At 41.1% G+C, this 23,611-nt stretch overlaps 1 protein-coding gene and 1 non-coding gene across 2 annotated transcripts in view; one reads left to right on the top strand and one right to left on the bottom strand.

Annotated features, from left to right (window-relative positions):
• LOC134221845 (uncharacterized) overlaps positions 1-18,697 on the bottom strand; it is a 68,828-nt gene extending 50,131 nt beyond the window's left edge. The window contains exons 1-7 of the mRNA XM_062701020.1: positions 18,581-18,697; positions 18,135-18,524; positions 17,886-18,055; positions 12,426-12,712; positions 12,187-12,349; positions 11,728-11,817; positions 11,367-11,476 (exon numbers count right to left, since the gene is read on the bottom strand). Of these exons, the coding sequence (XP_062557004.1) occupies positions 11,367-11,476; positions 11,728-11,817; positions 12,187-12,349; positions 12,426-12,712; positions 17,886-18,055; positions 18,135-18,524; positions 18,581-18,668 (1,298 nt within the window). The 5' untranslated portion in view covers positions 18,669-18,697. The remainder of the gene's footprint in view (positions 1-11,366; positions 11,477-11,727; positions 11,818-12,186; positions 12,350-12,425; positions 12,713-17,885; positions 18,056-18,134; positions 18,525-18,580) is intronic.
• A 4,591-nt stretch (positions 18,698-23,288) lies between these two features.
• Trnae-uuc (transfer RNA glutamic acid (anticodon UUC)) lies at positions 23,289-23,360 on the top strand. Its single transcript has one exon. It is a non-coding gene; the product is annotated as a tRNA-Glu (tRNA).
• The last annotated feature ends 251 nt before the right edge of the window (positions 23,361-23,611 follow it).

Consider the following 23,611-nt stretch of genomic DNA (forward strand, 5'->3'; position numbering starts at 1 on the left):
TTTTTACCGCCGATGCAAATTTTTGCCAGTCAATGTTTTTCGTGAGGTCGAAAGGAACATTTACTGGCACTGATCGTTGATAGCCACTTTTGATTGTGGTGACTATCGGCATGTGGTCACTACCATGGGGATCTTGGATTACCTTCCACGTGCAATCTAATGATAGTGAATTAGAGCATAAAGACAGATCTATTCGACTTTCCTGACCTTGAGGTCCTATTCGAGTTACTTCACCTGTGTTCAAAATATTCAAGTTGAAATCGTCGCACAAATCATAGAAAATAGGCGCTCTGTTATCGTCTCTAGTTTCGCCCCATGCAATACCATGTGCATTCATATCACCCAGTATTAAAACTGGAGATGATAAAGAGAGAGACTGCGCTCCAAAGATGCCGACGATTAAGTGAGGCATTTGGGGAATATACACTGAAGCTATGCAAAGGTCTTTATTCTTCACATTTACTTGGCAAGCGACGATTTCTAAACCATTAACAGTCGGAATGGAATTCTGTAGAAAGTGTGACATTTTTTGATTCCCAAAAGAACGCCACCATAATGATCATTCCGATCTTGGCGAATAATGTTAAAATCGTGGAAGTTGATTTCATCTTCAGACGAAAGCCATCTTTCACAGAGTCCAAACATATCCCAATCGGAGTTGCGAATTAAAACTTAAACACGTCCAATTTATGTTTCAGACTATGACAGTTCCACTGCAGCACAGTGATTGTATCTTGTATGGTCGTATTATCCATCGAAAGATACAAGTCCTGCAAGAAGAGGCCATGAAACAGTCAATTGCTTCAGATAACTTTCAACTGTTGGAATAAAGAGGTCAATGATTGGCCTCAATGAATTCGGAATATTGAATAAGTTCAAAATACGACCCACAAGGTCCTTAAAGGATATCAATCCTCGCTTGGACGAGATTTCTTGGAAGTGCGAGTAGCAGTTTTCTGCTCAGAGATATTCCTTGACTGATGTTTCTTTGTGACATCAGTTTTAGGCAATGGCGGGAATGTCTTAGTGCAACATGGGTCAAAAGGAGCAGTATAGACAGGCTGCTTCGGAATTTTAAATAATCCCCCATTACCATCAGATTTCGGCAAGCTTCTAGGGATGATTTTTGTTTTCTTACGGCGCAATCCTGGGAAGACAGTTTCTTCCTCTTTTCGGGTACGTGTACCTCCGCAGAATCATCCATATCGGCTACGTCAGAGTCCGATTCGTCAATGGAAATGACATCATAAAAATCACTAACTTGAACGGCAGCTGAAACAGCAGCCGTTGCGTTGGCAGTTGCGGATGTGTCTTGCGACTTTACCATTTCCGCATACGACTGCTTGGAGCGCTGTACCAACGAGCGCTTCACTTTTTGGGTGCGCTTTCTGTACACCGGGCATTCTTGCAAACCATGGGAGGATCCAAACCACAATAAGCACATTTTGTTGCTTGTTGTTGGCAGGCATCCTCCTATGCTTCTCAAAACATTTGCCACAACGGGGCTTGTTGTCACAAAACTCGGCAGTGTGCCCCAACTGTTTGCAGTTGGTACAATTAAACACCCTTGGCACAAAAAGCCGCACCGGAAATAACATATTTTCAATATCTACATATTTTGGGAGAATCGAACCGGCGAACGTCACCCGAAGCGAACCAGACTTAGAAAATACCTTTTTACCATCTACCATGGTAGCTGAATGCAACTCCTTGCAATCCAGAATATCCACAGTAGATAGCAGGGCATTCTTTAAACGACCTTTTCCTGCAAGTACATCCTTGCAAGTCAGGCTCGCTGCGTTTATGACACCTTCAATTTCGACTTCTCGCGAGGGCACATAAACTAAATATTCTACATTATACAGTTGGTCTTTTGCGATTGCATTTGCATCCTGATATGTAGGTGCGGTTACACGTAGTTTGTTCCGATTAATCTGATGAAAATCAGTTTTCGGAAAACGACGCGTCAAATCACGCTTGATGCCTAGAAAATCAAGGCTTTTCGCTTTCTGCCGGAAATAAACAACCCAGGGACCAGGTGATGTGGCCTGGTAAAATCGCGTGCGAACAACATTGTCTGTTGAAGGCGAATCGCCTCCACTCGCTTCGTCCATGTATGCGAAAAAAGCTTAAATAAATTTATTTAAGGAAAAAAACAATTTTTTGAACCAGGCTAATGCCCACTCTTTCTGCACTGCCCGATTTTTTCTGTTCGAGAAAAAGTGTAGCCAACTCCACGCTGTGTGAACAGAAGCGTGGTATGATATGCGAACAATGAAAAGCGTTTAGGTATTTAGCCTTTTCGTCGCTGCTTCGCTGCTACCTACGACCGTCCTCGTATGGTGATAGAAGCCAATCCAATAATATTCACGGCACTGCACTGATCACCGGTTGGCGATTTACCAAATGCAGCCCGCTTCCTCTAGCCGGCAGGATTTCACCTTGCGAAACTCGGCAATAAAACACACCGCGCCGAATAACAAAAGCGCACTTTTTCGAGTGATTCGCGTGAAGAGATACAAACTTTAACTTTTTGCGTCTGACTCAGTCCAATGCCGCACTGGGAATGTTCGCGATTTTTTTAAAACCATTCATTCTGGTAAATTGTGGGTGCAATCAATATTTAAAGCCTTCTGTGACCTACAAATGTCCCAGAAACGGTCCTCCGGAAGATCCAGAACACCGGTAAAAGTGGCCAATTCTAAAAGTTCATCCTAGAGCTCCGCGATTTTTTCGTAACCATTCATTCAAGCAAATTGTGGGTGCAATCAATATTTAAAGCCTTCTGTGACCTGCAAATGTCCCAGAAACGGTCCTCCGGAAGATCCGGAACATCCGTAAAATGGCCAATTTCAAAAGTTCATCCTAGAGCTTCGCGATTTTTTAAAAAACTATTCATTCTGGCAAATTGTGGGTGCTATCAATAGGTAAAGTCTTCTGTGACCCCCAAATACCCCAGAAACGGCTCTCCGGAAGATCTGGAACGCCGGTAAAAGTGGCCAATTCTAAAAGTTCATCCTAGAGCTCCGCGATTTTTCGTAATCATTCATTCTGGCAAATTGTGGGTGCAATCAATATTTAAAGCCTTCTGTGACCTACAAATGTTCTAGAAACGGTCCTACGGAAGATCCGGAACATCCGTAAAATGGCCAATTCCAAAAGTCCATCCTAGAGTTTCGCGATTTATTTTAAACCATTCATTCTGACAAATTGTGGGTGCAATCAATAGTAAATATCTTCTGTGACCTCCTTCTGTGACCTTTTTTTTTTTTCATTATAATATATTCTGACAAATTGTGGATGCAATCTATAATGAAAATCTTATGTGACCTCCAGAATGCCACAAAAACGGTCCTCCAGAACATACGAATTATCCGTGAAAGTGGCCATTCCAAAAGTTCACCCCAGAGCATAGCATTTTTTTCGTAACCATCCATTCTGGTGAATTGTGGGTGCAAAAGAACTACAAATGTCTACAAATGTCGAAGAAACAATCCTTCGGAAGATCTGAAACATCCGTAAAAGTGGACAATTCCAAAACTTCAGCACGGTGATTTTTTTCGTAACCTTTCATTCTGGCAAATTAATAGGGAAAGTTTTCTGTGACCTCCAAGTGCTTAAGAAACGGTCCTCCGGAAGACCCAGTTCATTCGTGAAAGTGATCAATTCCAAAAGAATATCTCAGAACATCGCGATTTTTTCGTAATCACCTATCCTGGCGAATTGTGTTTGCAATCAATAATAAAAGTTTTCGGTACTGTACGGTAATGGTACTCCGGAAGATCCGGAACATCCGTGAATGTGGCCAATATGAAAAAGAATTCACGGAGGAACTTCCGGATTTATACTTCGTTGAGAATTTCTGGATGAACTTACGGAAAAAGTTCGGTGGAGCTCCCAGAGCAGCTCCCCGAGGAATTACTTGATGAACTTCTGGAGAGATTTGCGGAAGAACTCTCAGAATTCTCAGAAGAACTTCTAGAAGAATGCCTCTAGGAACTTTCCGAGGGATTACTTGATGAGCTTCCGAAGGGATTACCGAAGAAACTTCTGAACGAACTTCCGGAGGAAGTTCTTGAATAACTTCCAGAGGAGCTTCTGCAGAAACTTCGGAGGAATTCAAGAAAGAACGCCGCCACGGCGCCGTCGCTGGCTAATAATGATCTGTTACGCTAACTGTTGGCCTCTTTTACGGATGTTCCGGATTTTACGAAGGAATTTTTATTATTGATAAGAAAATTATTTTGAGATATCAATGGAATGTCATTACTTGTCATCAGACGAGTTTGTACAATTCCATTTGATTCCACCAATTGATTTGATTCCTTTTTGTGATTTGACAGATACGTATTTCGACCTTAACAGTAAGGCCGTCTTCAGTGTCTCGTACTTGTTTCGATGAATGAAAGCAAAAATTAGCAAAGCTGTAGGATGAACTTTTGGAATTGACCATTTTCACTGGTATTCCTGATTTCCGATGTATCACAACCAAAAATAAATAAACATACGCGATTTCCACACAGACTTTCTAAGAATTATCGAAATTTAATTTTTACATGCCTTCTCGGCTACTTCGGCATAGAACATTATTTTAACCAACCACTGCCGAACAAATTACGCTAAATTTGGGCCTCTCAACCGAATCATGGCTGTTTACTATCAACACTGCGAAACTATTGACTTAACAATGTCTCGGCATAATATTAGACAATACAGTCAAACCTCCACGAGTCGATGTTCTATGACTCGATATCGACTCATGGAACCAAATTACGCCATATGAAAAAATATTTTCTGGGTTACTGTGATGGTCCCTTCAAACAGCTTTCCAGCGATTTTCTATTCCACATCTCGATATCTCCATGAGTCGATGGTCCCTTCAATATCGACTCATGGAGGTTTCACTGTATTTTCAAAGAACAATCATTACAAATTCAGCAATATAAATTCGAAATCAAAATTATACATCACTTTACTAAAAAAAACTATTACTTAATCATACTATAGCATTACAAAAACAAACATGTATATGTATATGTACTAGTCTACGTTGGTTGACGAAATAAAATAAATAAACTAATGGGAGATCAAGTGTCCCCATATTGAGGCAATAACTTCAAATCCAAATATCCTAAAACTTTGATGAAATGTTGACATTTTCATCAGTACAGATCATTAAGCATATTTATGGCTTTGTGCTGTGAAAAAAACGAAAGCATTTCGTCATTGTTATGAAAAGTTCTTCAAATTTTGCGTGGCCAATAAAAAAATCTTTGGGAAAGTCAAAACACACAAACCGGCCTGCAGAATGAATAAGGTTTGTCAATCCAGAAAACAACTCACCACATAAAGGTCATTTGTCTATAGAGGATCTATACTTAAAAATACGCTAGAAGAAAACTACTTTAGTTCTCGCTAAAACAGGGGGTGATCAAGTCTCCCCGGGGATCAAGTCTCCCCACCTTCCCCTATTGATTTCACAATCATTTCTCCGCTATGGATGTTTTCGAAATAAAATGTGGAGCTGTGGGATAAACTTCTGGAATTAATTATTTTAGCGGAGCCGTTAACAATGTTAATGTCTAAAAAATCGAATGTGATTAACTTTCAGTAGGTCACAGAGGACTCCACATATAATTCACCGTTACTACGTGAATGCTAACAAAAATGCTCATGTCTGGGATCAAATTTAAGGATTAACCTATTTTACGGATGTTTCCGGTTTCTTGAGGACTTGATTGTGGTCATTTCGGGCCACAATAGACTTTCACTATTGATTGCATTATCCATTCGATGATATAAACAGTTTCGAAATTTGCTTTGAGATGAGCTTTTGAATTGGCCATTTTTACGAATGTTTCGGATTTCCCGGAGGGCCGTTTGTGGGCATCTCAGAAGACTGAAACAATTTATTGCGTACACAATTTGCCCGTATGGATGGTTACGAATAAAATAGCAATGCTCTGGAATGATTTTGTGGTATCGGCCCCTTTCGGGAGCATTTGCGGGTCGCAGAAGACTTGCACAATTGATTGTACAGTAAATTCGGTTATGAATGAATTGAAAAAAGCTCTGAGATCTATTTTTGAAATTGACCACTTTTACGTATGGTCCAGATCTTTCGGATGACCGTTTCGGGAGCTTTTTGGATCACTGAAGACTTTCACTACTAATTGCATCTATTATTCGTCAGGATGGATGATTACGAAATTATTCGAATCTCGGGGATTACCTTTTGGAATTGATCATTTTTACGGATGTTCCGAAAAAATCGCAAAGCTCTGGGATTAACTTTTAGAATTGGCCATTTTACGGATGTTCCCGATCTTCCGGAGAATCATTTCTGGGGCATTTGGAGGTCACAGAAGACATTTACTATTGATTGCCCCCACAATTTGCCAGAATGAATGGTTACGAAAAAATCGCGGAGCTCTGGGATCAACTTTTAGAATTGGCCACTTTTATGGATGTTTCGGATCTTCTGTAGGACCGTTTCTGAGACATTTGGAGGTCACAGAAGACTCTACCTATTGATTGCACCCACAATTTGCCAGAATGAATGGTTTTAAAAAAATCCCGAAGCTCTAGGATGAACTTTTGGAATTGGCCATTTTACGGATGTTCCGGATCTTCGGAAGGACCATTTCTGGGCCATTGGTAGGTCACAGAAGGCTTAAACTATTGATTGCCCCCACAATTTGCCAGAATGAATGGTTACCAATAATCGCGAAGTTTTGGGATAAACTTTTAGAATTGGCCAGTTTTACGGATGTTCCGGATCTTCCGGAGGACCGTTTCTGGAACATTTGTGGGTCACAGAAGGGTTTAACTATTGATTGCACCCACAATTTACTAGAATGAATGGTTACCAAAAAATCGCGAAGCTCTAGGATAAACTTTTGGAATTGGCCGTTCTACGGATGTTCCGGATCTTCCGGAGGACCATTTCTTAGACATTTGTAGGTCACAGAAGGCTTTAACTATTGATTGCACCCACAATTTGCCAGAATGAATGGTTTTAAAAAAATCGCGGAGCTCTGGGCTGAACTTTTAGAATTGGCCAATTTTACGGTTGTTCCGGATCTTCCAGAGGGCTTTCCGATGACCGTTCGTGGGATAAATTTGCCCAGAAATGGCATATACAATATAGCAAATACAGTTAGAATCATCAGAGCACATATTTGCAAGCAATTTTATGTTTCATAACACGCAACTCGAAAATTTGGTGCCAAATTGAGAAGCTCAAACAGTGCCTCTTTAGCACAGGTTCCCCGGAGACTAGAGTGGCCAATTTGAATGAATCACCCCGTGGGCTTGTTACTGGAACCTACAGCTTTCGTTTGGTGCCTAAAGATCGAAAATCGGTTGAAATTTGAGTTTTTGTGATCGAGATGAAATCTTGGGTCCAAATGGACCCTAATGCACAATGTGTAACTTTTTTCTAATGCATTAGGAAGGTTAATGGATTGAACTACAATCTTACGGATGTTGTGGAAGAATAGCAAATCGTTAAATTTGAGTGAATGTGAAGGGATTTTGCTAAATTTTCCCAATGGAGCTCAATGATGGATAACTAATTATGAACTGTAATGGTAATATTCGTTCATAAATGTACTACAACAGATTATATGAGTGATTTTATGAGTGAGGCCATTTTTCCCCAGGGGTGCATTTTGGACCATTATCCCCTAATCATACCATCTACCAGAGCTGCGGCAACACACACGAGCTGGGAACAGCTTTACGATCAATGAAAGAATGTGCAGGTTGAGGATCAAATGCCGGTTCTTCAACTTCAGCATAATCAACGTCCATATAACCCACACTCCGGAAGCACTGATGATAATAAGGACGCATTCTTCGCGCAGCTGGAACGTGAGTACGACAGCTGCCTAAGCCACGACGTCAAAATCAGCTCCGACTATTGGGAAGTTCAGCGCTCACCGGCTGACGAACGAAACGGCCTACGACATTATCGACGTCAGGACATATCGTGGCGCTAACATCGACTCTGACCACTATCTGGTGATGGTTAAACTGCGCCCAAAACTATCCGTCATCAACAATGTTCGGTACCGACGACCGCCGCGGTACGACCTAGAGAGACTGAAGCAACCTGATGTCGCCACTGCATACGCGCAGTATCTCAAGGCAGCGTTGCCGGAAGAGGGTGAGCTCGATGGGGCCCCTCTTGAGGACTGCTGGAATATAGTCAAAGCAGCCATTTACGACGCAGCGGAGAACAACTTCGGGTATATGGGACGAAGTCGACGAAATGATTGGTTCGACGAAGAGTGCAGACAGATTCTGGAGGAGAAGGACGCGGGCGGTCGCGCTGCAGCAAGGTACCCGGCAGAACGTGAAAAGTTATAGAAGGAAGCGGAGACAGCAGACCCGCCTTTTTCAGAAGTAGAAACGCCGCCTGGAAGAAGCGGAGGAGATGGAACAGCTGTGCCGTTCTCAAGAAACACGCAAGTTCTATCAAAAGCTCAACGCATCCCGCAAAGACTTCGTTCCGCGAGCCGAAATGTGCCGGGATAAGGATGGGAACATCTTGACGGATGAACGTGTGCTGATCGAAAGGTGGAAGCAGCACTACGAGGAACATTTGAATGTCGCTGAGAGTACAGGCAGTGAAAGTCAAGGCAGCGGAGGAGATGACTACGTCAGTTCAGCGGACGATGGAAGCCAACCAGCCCCCATCTTGAGGGAAGTTAAGGATGCCATCCAACAGCTAAAGACTTATAAAGCAGCTGGTAAGGATGGTATTGGAGCTGAGCTCATCAAGATGGGCCCGGAACAGTCAGCCACTTGCCGGCACAAATTGATAGTCAAAATCTGGGAAACTGAACTGCTACCGGAGGGGTGGAAGGAAGGGGTTATATGCCCCATCTACAAGAAAGGCGACAAGCTGAAGTGTGAGAACTTTCGAGCGATCACCATCCTTAAAGCCGCCTACAAAGCGATATCCCAGATCATCTTCCGTCGTTTGTCACCATTAGTGAATGAGTTCGTGGGAAGTTATCAAGCCGGCTTCGTTGACGGCCGCTCGACAACGGACCAGATCTTTACTGTACGGCAAATCCTTCAAAAATGCCGTGAATACCAGGTCCCAACGCACCATCTGTTCGTTGATTTCAAGGCGGTATACGACAGTATAGGCCGCGTAGAGCTATGGAAAATAATGGACGAGAACAGCTTCCCTGGGAAGCTTAATACCAGGCTGATCAAAGCAACGGTGGAAGGTGTGCAAAACTGTGTGAAGATTTCGGGCAAACCCTCCAGTTCGTTCGAATCGCGCCGGGGACTAAGACGGTGATGGACTTTCGTGCCTGTTGTTCAACATTGCGCTAGAAGGTGTCTTGCGAAGAGTCGGGTGTAGCAGCCAGGGTACGATTTTCAACAGATCCAGTCAATTGATTTGTTTCGCGGATGACATGGACATTGTCGGCCGAACATTTGCAAAGGTGGCAGAACTGTACACCCGCCTGAAACGTGAAGCAACAAAAGTTGGACTCGTGGTGATGCGTCAAAGACAAAGTACATGCTTGTGGGCGGAACCGAGAGCGACAGGGTCCGCCTGGGAAGCAGTGTTACGATAGACGGGGATACCTTCGAGGTGGTCGAGGAATTCGTCTACCACGGACCTTTACTAACGGCTGACAACAACGTTAGTCGTGAAATACGAAGGCGCATCATCTGTGGAAGTCGGGCCTACTACGGGCTCCAGAAGAAACTGCGGTCGAAAAAGATTCGCCACCGCACCAAATGTGTCATGTACAAGACGCTTATAAGACCGGTTGCCCTCTACGGACATGAAACATGGACAATGCTCGAGGAGGACTTGCAAGCACTCGGAGTATTCGAGAGACGGGTGCTTAGGACCATCTTTGGCGGTGTGCAAAAAAACGGTGTCTGGCGACGAAGAATGAACTATGAGCTCGCCCAGATTTTTATTTCAAAAATGCTTGAATGAACTTTCACTGTGAAATTCAACTCTTTTGTTTAAAAATAAGGTATATCGAAAAGACAATCTATGACAAACATAAAATTAAACTGATAACTGATTAGTTGATTAGTTCATGACACTCGGTCCTACGGGTCACCTTAGAGTGTGCACGAGAAAAGCAAAACTGAATACCATTGATTTCGATAGCAATTTATAAACAAACCAACACGTGTATTCCTGTTGCGTTAATGATACATTGTTTATCGTTTACTTCAATTCAATGGTTTCACAGCATTCCCCAGCTGGGTATCAAATTTCAATGGTCATGTACGGGGCTAGTAAGGGCGATTAATCAAACCCTCTGTCAAAAGCAGTGATTTAGCCACCTGCTGTTTGGCACTAACTAATGTCTTACAACGAGACGTTTTGACAACAAAATGTAGATACTTATTTTTACTGCAAATTTTATAACCCCAGCCAGCCAATAAAGACATTTTGTTTTAGGAGGGGATGCGTGCGTTCGTGCAAGAATATACATGGGCATCAATATTCCATCAATTACGAAGGCATATCCTCTGCCACCGTCTGCTCGCTAGTCAAATGATTTGGAATGCAAAAATCTTGGGTGGAGCTGGAGTATGTTGCGGGCGGGTCTGTTGCATTATGTGACTCCAACCTAGGCGAATTGAATTCAAGTGGTCAAATGGCGATCCATCGGTTGCCCGGACCACGCTGTCTGTAGGTATCTAAGGTCATCGGTGGCGATTGCTTGCTTAGTGGACCAGTGGGATCAAAGAGATTACACGATGCGCCAGCCGACCGAACCGCGGTGCTGTGGTCGTGTGAGAAATTTCCACTCTCGCAAACCGGTATTGCGTTGGGAGCTTTTTTCGAGTTCATCACAATCGTCAAAAGCGTCATTACCACGATGTCTCGACGAATCACGCTAGTTTCCATATGTTATGACTAACCTACGATTAATGCATACGAAAGTGTCAATTTGGGACACTATGCAGCTTTTACGAGGCGCGGTACCAAGATGAGGAATTAGCACATTTTAGTTAGGGTTAGGTAAATGACAGTTTTGCTTCTGATAAAAACGAAATATGCGGAAGGTTCAATTAAAAAATAGGTTTGGATGGAGCTTTACTCTCTTGTTCATCTGATCAACTTGGTTACGAAAATATGCCGAATCGGCCATTGCGTTGCCGGGATATAGCCGAAAGAGATTAATTCCAGTTAACAGTCAAAATATTTGAAGTAGGCAATTTCGTGTAAAAATGATTTAATAACATATACGTTGACTCTTTATTTAGCTACTATTTTTATATTTGTTTGCTCTGTTTACGACAGTAAATTATCATCATTTCGTTTCGTTTAGATTCGGATTTATCTTCCAGTGCGGAGTCATGTGAGCCACTTCTTTTCGATGTCGAAGAAAGAACACGGTCGGATATAACCCTTGCCTTCGGACTCCTTATCAAACTTGAGCATCACCAGCTCATATGTTACGATGGTTCCCGCCATCTGTGACACGTCCCGGACATGCGTGCAAATGAAAAAAAGCAGATGAGAAGAAAAAATGATCGAACCGTGAAAATCTGTCGATAGTTCGATGGGACGCTTATGTTGATGTATTGATAGAGATTAAACAAGTAGCACATTTGATGCAGAAATTTGTTACAGCAACTTTAATGTGACTTAACGCTATCACATATAAGTTGCGGAAACTGTTGTGAAATATGTGTGCTACTCGGAGGGGAAGGAGAATTCGTTACCGAGAAAAGCAGCTGTCTGGTGATATGGAAGAATCCCATACCGGAAAGGGCTATCGTTTCACTTTTTAGCTGTGATGAGAATCGATCCAACTGAAAAAAGAGCAAAGCATTAGGATAATGATTGAAGTGGGTTTTACGGCAGAAATTCTGGCTGGAACCTTCCGGGAAGGGTTGTGGAGTTTGTTTTTCAACCAACGATATCAAATGATGACATTCAGGGAAAAAATATGTAAATGTGTAAATTTCATTCATTGGTTGTGCACCATTGATATTTTGCAAAGGGAGCGTTGTCTTGTGGTTGTGGTTCTGATTATAAAATTCTTATAGAACGTGTTTGCTGGAATGTCGTAGAAAAAAAAATCATTCAGGCTTGTCATTCGGAATTAACAGCGAAAAACTCCGAAAACTTATGGGTGCGATTGTTTTGATGTGCATTAAATTACTGCCATATCAAATTACCTCAACGTTCCATCCATTATTAGGGATATTTGCCACAATGTCCAAAGGTTTTTTAGCAGCTTCGTGAATATGGGCCGCACAAAGGAACAGTGTTGCAGTTCGTCCGATTAAAAATAGCAAAGAGAACCAATAGTAAACATCGTTGACTGCATAACGAAGTTTCCTAGTTGTTAATGAAATAAGTCGAATTTTACACAGGTTAGTACCAATTCATCACCACAAGCCAATTATATACTTACTGGGAAACGTTGAGTATTTGCAGACAAATGAAATACAAATTGGTAGCACAGGATAGGAGCACTATCCATGCGACTGCCCGATCTACTTCATCCAACAGTTCGCATAGTGATACATAATGTGACCGTACCCGGATCCAGAATGGTTCGTTCGGTATGAGAACTCCTCCGCCAGCCAGGCCCCGGAGATAATTGTTGAGTTGATCGAATCGGGTAGCGATGGCAATACTCACCAATATGATGAACACATCCAAGTAGTTCCAATAGAGGGTTAAGGCGCACGATATGTACTGTTGGAGGTTTGAGTAACAAAATAATTAATTTTTCCTGTGCACTGCAGTTATCGTTGTTAATTTTGTGCTAAACACATTAACGAGAGTTTGACCTCCATGTTGTATAATTTGTTCACAACCCCAGAAGAAACTGCAAAAAGTGTGAATTTGTTTAACGGATAGGTTACGGGTCGAGTCGTTTTAGGCTGTTGCTCGACTGACAATTGCCCAGAAGGTGTTACTTTTCGCAAGGCAATAATATCGATTATAGGCATTTAACAATCTGGTTAACAGTGATTATTTGAAAGCCATGACACGGCTATTTAGTCATTTTTTCGATGTGATATGATGGTATTCCAAAATATCATAAAACAACTGAATATAATCAGAAGATTAATAGTACCAATAAATCAATAATGAAAATGAAAAAAAAAGTATACTAAAAATCAAAATGAGAAAAATGAAAAATAATGAGAATAGGAAAAACTAGAAGAATAAGTAGAAATAATTAGAAGATCAATAAAACAATAATAAAAACAAGAACAAGAACAAAAACAAGAACAAGAACAAGAACAAGAACAAGAACAAGAACAAGAACAAGAACAAGAACAAGAACAAGAACAAGAACAAGAACAAGAACAAGAACAAGAAAGAACAAGAACAAGAACAAGAACAAGAACAAGAACAAGAACAAGAACAAGAACAAGAACAAGAACAAGAACAAGAACAAGAACAAGAACAAGAACAAGAACAAGAACAAGAACAAGAACAAGAGCAAGAACAAGAACAAGAACAAGAACAAGAACAAGAACAAGAACAAGAACAAGAACAAGAACAAGAACAAGAACAAGAACAAGAACAAGAACAAGAACAAGAACAAGAACAAGAACAAGAACAAGAACAAGAACAAGAACAAGAACAAGAACAAGAACAAGAACAAGAACAAAGAACAAGAACAAGAACAAGAACAAGAACAAGAACAAGAACAAGAACAAGAACAAGAACAAGAACAAGAACAAGAACAAGAACAAGAACAAGAACAAGAACAAGAACAAGAACAAGAACAAGAACAAGAACAAGAACAAGAACAAGAACAAGAACAAGAACAAGAACAAGAACAAGAACAAGAACAAGAACAAGAACAAGAACAAGAACAAGAACAAGAACAAGAACAAGAACAAGAACAAGAACAAGAACAAGAACAAGAACAAGAACAAGAACAAGAACAAGAACAAGAACAAGAACAAGAACAAGAACAAGAACAAGAACAAGAACAGTAGAACAGAAGAACAAGAACAAGAACAAGAACAAGAACAAGAACAAGAACAAGAACAAGAACAAGAACAAGAACAAGAACAAGAACAAGAACAAGAACAAGAACAAGAACAAGAACAAGAACAAGAACAAGAACAAGAACAAGAACAAGAACAAGAACAAGAACAAGAACAAGAACAAGAACAAGAACAAGAACAAGAACAAGAACAAGAACAAGAACAAGAACAAGAACAAGAACAAGAACAAGAACAAGAACAAGAACAAGAACAAGAACAAGAACAAGAACAAGAACAAGAACAAGAACAAGAACAAGAACAAGAACAAGAACAAGAACAAGAACAAGAACAAGAACAAGAACAAGAACAAGAACAAGAACAAGAACAAGAACAAGAACAAGAACAAGAACAAGAACAAGAACAAGAACAAGAACAAGAACAAGAACAAGAACAAGAACAAGAACAAGAACAAGAACAAGAACAAGAACAAGAACAAGAACAAGAGTAAGTAAGTAAGTAAGAGTAAGTAAAGTAAGAGAGTAAGCGAGTAAGAAAGTAAGATAGTGAGAGAGTAAAAGAATAAAAGAGTAAGAGAGTAAGAATGTAAAAGAGTAAGAGAGTAAAAGAGTGAGAGAGTAAGAGAGTGAAAGAGTAAGAGACTAAGAGAGAAAGAGAATAAGTGGGTAAAAGAGTAAGAGAGAAAGAGAGTAGATGAGTAAAAGAGTAAGAGAGTAAGAGAGTAAGTGAGTAAAAAAATTAGAGTAAGAATAAGCGGTCGGGGTTCTGCCAATTTGCACCAAGCGCCAGGATATCCAACAACAAATGTACAAATGAATTCAACGAAAAAACTTTTGAGATTTTGTCCGGGTTTCGGCCATTCTGCGCCGTCATTCGTTTCGTCCTTCCGTTGAAGGGCCAAAATCTGCTGCTGCTAGTGCCAGCGTAGAATGGCGTTCTTGGAGTCGCCGTTTGGCTTGGCTTCTAGCACTGCACTATGGTCCAGGATACAGATTTACGCGGAAAGATGCATTTTACCCCAAAACTATATTTTTAAGAAAAAACTGTTGTTCTACAAAATTGTTCGAAATAGTAAGGCCATCATTATGGTTCTACCAAAAAATAGGGTGGCCCATCATATAAAAAAAAATTAGAAAATATTTTTTTTATTTCTCGGAATATTGACATGTTATGTTCTACAAACTTGTAGCGTAGCTTATTCCAATCAATTTTGCTAAATTTTTTTTTCTGTAGCTCTTATTATTATTATTATAATCTTTATTAAAGAGGTTTTTAGCCCAAGGCTAGTTCACCTCCGCTTCTGTAGCTCTTAAGTTGGCTGATTTAGAGCAATTTTACCTAATTGGATTAGGGTGTACCTCAAAAAAACAGTATTTTTGATCTACTTTTTTTCAGATTTCTCGAAAAAGTCGTGTTCAGGCGACTTTTAGAGCTCAAAAAAATGCAATGGGTAATTGATGGGTAAATATGCTCAATATCTTTTTCCGATCAAAAGTTATAATCGTTTTTCTGTCAAAATTACATTTTTTTCATAAGTTGATATCTCCGGTTAGGGCAGGCCAAAAAATATATTTACACGGCATTTGAAAGAGAAATTAATATTCTTTATTATGTCAAAAAATTGGGGATATGTTATTTCTTTATCTCAAATTTAATCAATTTTACTAAAATCATGTTTTTTCAAATAAATTAATATAACTCGACAACGGAAGAAGATACAGCCGATATTCTTATAGCAAAACACGCGTTTTGAAAAGCCCCAAAAGTCTTCAGAAGATGACATTCGTGAAAAATGAAAAATAAAAAATCTACAGCTTGAACACTTTTTATAAATTTTATCATTATCATCGTATTGCAAGATTTACGAGAAAAGATGCATTTTCGGTCTCAAGCATACTTTTAAGAAACAAAATTTGCTCTACAAAGTTGTTCTGGATACTTGGGCCCTTATTATAGATTTACCGAAAAATAGAGCGGGCCATTTTATAAAAATGTGAAATTTAATTTTTTTTATTTTGCGGAATATTGACACAAAATGTTCTACAAAGTTGTAGCTCAGCTTTTTCCAATCAACTTTGCTATATAAACTTTTTATGTAGCTCTTAAGCTCACTTGTTTAGAGTAATTTTACTTACCAGGATTAGGGTGTCACTCAAAAAAGAATATTTATGATCTGCTAATTTCATTTTTTATTTTTCACGGATGTCACTTTCTGAAGACTTTTGTGGCTTTTTAAAACGCGTGTTTTTCTATAAGAGTATCGTCTGTATCTTCTTCCGTTGTCGAGTTATATCAAATTATTTGAAAAAACGTGATTTTAGTAAAATTGGTCAAACTTGAGATAAAAAAATAACATATCCCCAATTTTTTGACATAATAAAGAATATTAACTTCTCTTTCAGATGTCGTGTGAATATATTTTTTTGGTTCGCCCTAACCGGAGATATCAACTTATGAAAAAAATGTAATTTTGACAGAAAAACGTTTATAACTTTTGATCGGAAAAAGATATTGAGCGTATTTACCCATCAAAAGTTGCACTTTTTTGAGCTCTAAAAGTCACCTGAACACGACTTTTTCGAGAAATCTAAAACAAAAAAAGTAGATCAAAAATACTGTTTTTTTGAGGTACACCCTAATCCAATTAGGTAAAATTGCTTTAAATCAGCCAACTTAAGAGCTACAGAAAAAGTTTTTTTAGCTAACTTGATTGGAATAAGCTACGCTACAACTTTGTAGAACATAACATGTCAATATTCTGAGAAATAAAAAAAATATTTCCTAATTTTTTTCATATGATGGTCTACCCTATTTTTTGGTAGAACCATAATGATGGCCTTACTATTTCGAACAATGTTGTAGAACACCAGTTTTTTTTTTCTAAAAAATATAGTTTTGGCGTAAAATGCATCTTTCCGCGTAAATCTGTATCCTGGACCATAGTGCACTGGTCACAGGAATCACAGTAGGATCGCGAGATTAATTTCAGTTTGTCGGATGATTTGAAATGGAGTCAAACGTATTTCCAAACAAGTGTAAAAAGTGCAATTTTCATTGAAAGTCCCATCAACTGAAATGGCGAGTCACGACAACGTCATGGCATGCAGCTCTGTCACAAATAGGAATAGGAACAAAAATATGAATATAAATAGGAATAAGGAAAGGAATAGGAATAAGAATATGAATAGGAAAGGGATATGAATTGTAGAAGCAATAGGAATTGGAATGGAAATAGGAAGAATAAGAATAATGAATAACTAGAAGAATTATAAGAAGAATAAAATAATAATAATAATAAGAACTTTTTTTCCTTTGGATATAGGGGAACGGTTCGGCACTTCATCCCATAGCTCCTATTTCCATCCCATCAAAAACAAAGCAATGAAAAGGAATTTGGTTTGTTTCTAATTTTTGTGATTTTTTTCACCAGTGAGCACGTGGGTTAGCAAAAAGAAGCGACAAGATTGGTGTTGTATTTCTTTGTTTTGCGATGAGATGAATATATGTTCAGTGAGATGGAAATCGGAACAGTTCCCCTATTTACGATCTAATATGCAATTTTAAAATTGTTTTGTTGTGCTACAGATCAGCAGAACAAAACTGGAAGAAAGTTCATTTGCCCTAGATTCCAAATTGAATGTACGTAATGTTGTCTAACATTTACATATTTTCATAGAAACAAGGTCATATTTGATTTAGAAAAGCGCAATACGAATATCCTAGATGAAAAAGCTATTGTTTTGAAACATTAGTCTCATTATCGTTGAGTTAATATGACGCACGGATTGTTTTGTTGGCAGACCATATATGAACTACTTTTGTGATCGGTTTTTTAATTGGACAAAACTTCATTAATTAAATAAGTTCTATTCAAGTCAATTCGTTAATATAATACTACATACCGTAAAAAAGACAGCTGAAGCGGCACTGTAAGGAACAATTAGATACATGTTGGAGAATTTTCTCAGCGATACATGCCGAAAACTATCCGTTATGTTTCTCCTCCAGCCACATTGTTCAATTTCATACCATAGATTATTCAAATTATTAACTGTTGCTAAAAGATGCTCACCTAAAATAACAATTGTCGGGGTGTAAATGTTTTCTGTTATTTACTTTGTATCACATCGATGAGAACTTATCGAACTTACAGCAAGCAAATCCCAACAGCACGGCGGTGGCGGTCCATAGCCGCCGCTTCAATGTCCACCTGGATTCAATTCGATACGATTCGGTAAGGAAAATCCGATCGACACTGTCCCACTTAACGGCGACGCGTTTCCATTTGGTGGCCAGCATTAGAAACAGAACGTTGATTATGCAGCCGTCGATGAAGAATATTAGTCCGTTGATGTTTTTGGCGCTAACGCCCACCGATTGTAGTCGCAAGTATTCCGCTATGGAGTTCACAATGCCGGCCCCAAGCACAACTAGGCCAAGTAAGACTCGCAGCGTGGGCCATGCCAAGCGTATCCGGTTGGGGTCCACGTCGTATATTCCGGACAGCGGAAAGATGCCAAACAGCTGTCCCGTGACGATGTCTGCAAAAACATAATGGGGTAATGAAAAGTTGGCTGGAATAAATTGGGGACATTACAAGGTCTCATAGCTTGATGGAAACTATCTTCCGCTTTTTCTTTCGATGGAAACAAGTTTTTCAATAGTTTCACTTTCTTTAGTGACATGTCTTGTAATAGACATCGTGTGTGATCAAGTTCGGTTCTACCAAACTACTGCAGCAGTATCGTTGTTTGTTATTTTTAATTTTTCCATTTCGTGTTGTTTTCACACATTTGCACGAGAAAGTACATAAGTCCTTTTTGCATAATTAACCTTCCCCGTCAAAACAATTTATTCACTCAATCGATTCTATAATTTATTAAACGTCAATTTTTCAAAGAATCCAAAGTTTATGGCGCCTCTTTGTTTAAAATTTAAAATAAAATTCGAAAAAGTGTTGCATTTTTATTTTTGTCGTCATCAAGTTTTGGACCAACATCAGGGTCAATTCAAGGCTTTCCAGCTCTATAGATTGGAAATTGCAATCAATGATGTAGCATGCACATGTGGTTTCTAAAAAAACAAAAATGACACTTATTCATGGAAGAAGACTTTTAAATTCTCAATTCTCGTCAAAAACATATATGTGGTTTTTGAAACAAACGATTTAACTGTTTGTCGCGCTGATTGCGTTCCGGTCTTATCACGGTGGGAAAATCTGTCCCCTGCACTGCAGGATCTCGATAAAGGTGGTAAACAAGTAGTCCGGTTTCATCAATGATGTCACTCTAGTTCACCTGGTTGGACATACATAAACAGGATAGTGAATGAGCCTTTCTAGACACGGAATATGAAGTACTTTGTAGTAAAATGGGAAAATGTGAGATTTTATCGAATTTAAGAAGGGTAGAATTGAAAGAAAAATAATCTTCTTGTTCTTTTTCAGTGGCTGTACATACCAACTGGAACTTGGTCTGCTTTCAAGCTTAGCATTTTATTAGCGTTTCCACAATTATTAATTAGAAGCTTTTCTATTCTCATTGCATGATTGCACCCGATTGCATGAATATGTGTGAGCTCAAAACGTTGGACATAGTTGTGCCTTCTTTATATCATGGGCTGTTCTCTGGAGAATTTTATTCCTAACGCCCATTTTGCCTAACTAGAGATGAGCGCTGGTATTCCTGGACCTGGTATTCGAGTTGCCGTCAACGAAGCCGGCTTGATAACTTCCCACGAACAATTTTACTATTGGTAACATAAGACGACGGAAGATGATCTGGGCGCAGCGGAACAGCTGTTCCATCTCCTCGCACTCCGCTTCATCCAGGCGTCGTTTCTTCTCCTGGAAAAGGCAGGTCTGCTGTCTCCGCTTCATCTATAGCGTTTCACGTTCTGCGTCGTTCTTTGCGTCCCTCTCCCCCGGAATCTGTCTGCACTCTTCGTCGAACCAATCGTTCCGTTGATTTCGTCCCACATACCCGAGGTTTAACTATATTCCAGCAGACCTCAAAAGCGCTCATCCTCTTCCAACAACGCTGTCTTGAGACGTTACTTAAAAAAATGCTTCTTCCGGTTCATACCATCGACCACGAATACTAAGTCACCCTCCTGGAGCGGCTTTTGTCTCGTCGAACCATTTCGACCACCCGAGCAGAACAAGTTAGACTAAAATGGCTGCAGCAACTTATTATTGTGACTAAATCTGGTCACATATGAGTTGCAGTAACCTATGCCAAACATGTGTGATACTGTAGGGCGTTAGTTAATCGTAATGAGGTACTCTTAACTCCATCGATCACAGCGCGATCCGTTGGTCTCTCCGTCATCTACACGTCTGCACCAGATACCATTCCTCGAATAAAATGGTTTGGCGTGATCGAGACGAGCCAGCACAGGGCTGAAAGCCTCGCTAATAAAGACAAAAAAAAAGGTTTGGCGTCAATGCCTCCGTCTCATCGGAGTCCTGCAGCAAGTATAGGTCAGTGGACGCGTATTGATCGTCGAGTGCCCGCATTGCCTCTTTTATCGACCGCACCAACCGTTCCCAGACACCTGTGGGGCTCATAAGTGGGGCTTCCGGTGGAATGAAACCCCAGGCGGTAGTCGAACTGCTCACGGCTTCGGTGAACTCTTCGTTGATCTTCTCCATCTTGGTCATCGCAGTTTTCGCTTCGCGGAAGCAAGTGACATTGTCAGAGAATATGTGACTTGGCCTGCCAAACTTGTAAGTAGGTAAGTAAGTTTGTAAGCACGCACAGCCAAGCAAGGGGTCGTACACTAATTACGTAAGCACTTAGGGGGGGAGGGGGGTCGGCAATTTTCTTACGCTCCATATAAATAAAAATTAATTTGTATGGGAAAAATCTTACATGGGGGGAGGAGGGTGGTTGAGAAACCCAGGAAAATTGCTTACGTAATTAGTGTACGGCCCCCAAGTGAAAACTGTTACCCGTTTTTCTTTACGCCGTCCAAATTGTAACTTCCACCGGATCCAAATAGTCGACGCCGACGAAGCTGAATGGCCGACTGGAAGTGGAGCCATCCTCGGTGAATGTGGCAGACACTTGTCCACTCTACACCAGACGCATTTGCTCACTAAATGTTGCATTGCCGAACGCATTTTTAGAATCTGGAACCGTTGCATCATCTCGGTAATGACGGTCTCCGAATTAAAGGTAAAGCGTGTCCGAACTGGTCGTGGTAGTTCTGAATTAGTTTGTATGTGACGTCGTGACAGAATGATCGGGTTCTACTTGTCGAAACAACTCTTATCAGAGTTCGCAAGCCGACCATCCATTTGCAGTTCAATACCGTCTAATACCGACAAGCTTTTGAACAACGGACTTCACTTCCTCAACTTTTCCATTCGTTCTCCCGGTTGGCGCTTCAGGTTGTCCGTGAGCGCACTCGTCCGGGAAACCATCCCATTGTGCCTGTCGTCAGAGAACCGTTTCCGCTGCCGAGTGGAGGCTTTACCGACGCGTAGTTTACTGCAGTTGTTTACTTCAGTCGCTTCAATCAGCTGCCTTTGCTTCGCCGTAGCTCGTTTGGTCACTATCGGCTCTTTTCTCCCTTTTCGTCGGCAGTTGGCGAAAAACTGTAATACGCTGCCGGTTACCCGAACCAGTTTCGTCCAGCGGGAAACAGGTTCGGCGTTGATCACCTCGTGGAACAGTAGAACCTCTCTCGCTTCCACCTCCGTCTCTTTGGTCGTTGGCTTCTTGCGACCGATACAGGAAATACGGTCTGTTGAATCACTCACATTTGCTTTGCAACGGCGGACCTCTTTTTCCCCACTTTGTCACAACGTCTGCGATGTTGAACTGCGTTGGAATCCATCGCCAATCTGCCTCATTCGTCAGCTCTTGGATTTATCCGACCCGTAAAGCAACGAACTGATTGTAGCGGTGTTGGTCGGAATTGATCCAGCTGAACACGTTGCTGGAATCGGTCCAGAAAACGGTTCGGCTAATATTGTAGGAGTGAGTGCCCAGCACAGTTTGGATCATCCGGAATCCTAGTATAACTCCCATCAGCATCAGACGGGGAATCGACTGGCGTATTATTGGTGCCACTGTTGCCCGGGACATCACCAGACAGCAGTGGACATCTCCTTGGGTGACCGTTCGCAGATATGCGATGGAGCCGTATCCGTGTTCGCAGGCATCAGTGAAGATATGCTCTTCCAGTGATTCAACTTCGGCGGACCTCACGGTGCTTTGTTGAGAACAAAATTCTGCCTAGTCTGGTCCCAGATCACTTCCAGAACTCTTTCCTCCGACGTATGTTTATCGCATCCGAAAAACACCGCTGCCGCCGGATTTTCCTCTCCCAGAACTCTTTGGCATTGTTTTTTTTTTACAAATTGGGCTGAACAGGGAGAGCCTGTCGATCCGCATGTCGCCATGACGTAAATGCTTGGTGGATCCGGCATTTTCCGGAAGATGAACCGCAACTTCTGCGTGTCCTCTGCCCGAATCTTCAGCTGGTGGAACATCTTCTTCTAATCTCCACCAAACGCAATCCGCCGTTCGCGGAAGCAGAGGAGGACATTGATTAGCGGTACGAGCATGACGGTCCAGTTAGCAGCTGAGAGTTTTGTTAGAGAGACTCCTTGCATCGTTGATGCGGCATCCCAGACGAGACGAATCTTCTCGGGCTTCTTCGGGTTTTGGACGACGTTGATCGGGATGTACCATACTTGGTCGGCGGCAGTTTTGGCAAATTCCTCAGCGGTAGCGAGATGTGTTTACCCTTTCTGCTGGTATTCCTCGATATGTTGGCCGATGATTTCTCGCAGCTTCGGTTTCTTGTAAGACGCTTCTCCAGCTGCGTCATTCTTCGTAAAGCCATTAGATGGCTGTCCGGGAGCCATTTGATGGTCAGCCGCTCTCGTACTCCGACTGCGTCCAAGCGATCAGCAAGCTTTTTCTCCACCAACGTGACCGAAGCACCATCGTCCAGGAACGCCAATACCGCTACCGAATTTCTTCCATAATGTAGCTGAACTGGAACAATCTGGAACATGACTGTGCAGTTTGTCTTCATATGCGCCCTCAACTCGACCACATTTCCCACCGGATATGCATCAGTGGATTGTGGAACGCCCTGCGTTTGCCAATTTGCTGTCCGACCGAGTCAGCGATTTCCAAGTAGGGTACGTGAACCTATATTTGGCATCTGGATGTAGAGTCGAACCAAGTGAGTAGAAGGAAACCACTACTTTTTTGAGAATGTTCCCGAAGAGAATCCAAAAAGTGTGCTGCTTCGGACATTTTGGATTAACTTAGGAAACATTTGGTTCCCATATGGTCTAGTGGTTAGGATATCTGGCTTTCACCCAGAAGACCAGGGTTTGATTTCCTGTATGGGACCAAATGGCCGTTTCGGCTAAAAGTCTTTTTCGGCCAAACGACATTTTCGGCCATATTTTCATTTCGGTTTAATGACTTTCAGTCAGATGGGTTTGGACATAATTCTTGGTTCACCCAAATGAAATGTTCGACCAAACAATTTTAAGGCTTGTGGCCTTCGGCCAAATGGCTTTCGGCTGAGTGACTTTCAGCCAAACCCTCCCCCGCTCAAACATTTGATTTAAGCCAGAAATTCTTTGAATTTCAAGGTA

Source organism: Armigeres subalbatus, chromosome 3 (genome assembly GCF_024139115.2).
Source record: "Armigeres subalbatus isolate Guangzhou_Male chromosome 3, GZ_Asu_2, whole genome shotgun sequence".
In the NCBI taxonomy this organism is placed as follows: Eukaryota; Metazoa; Arthropoda; class Insecta; order Diptera; family Culicidae; genus Armigeres; species Armigeres subalbatus.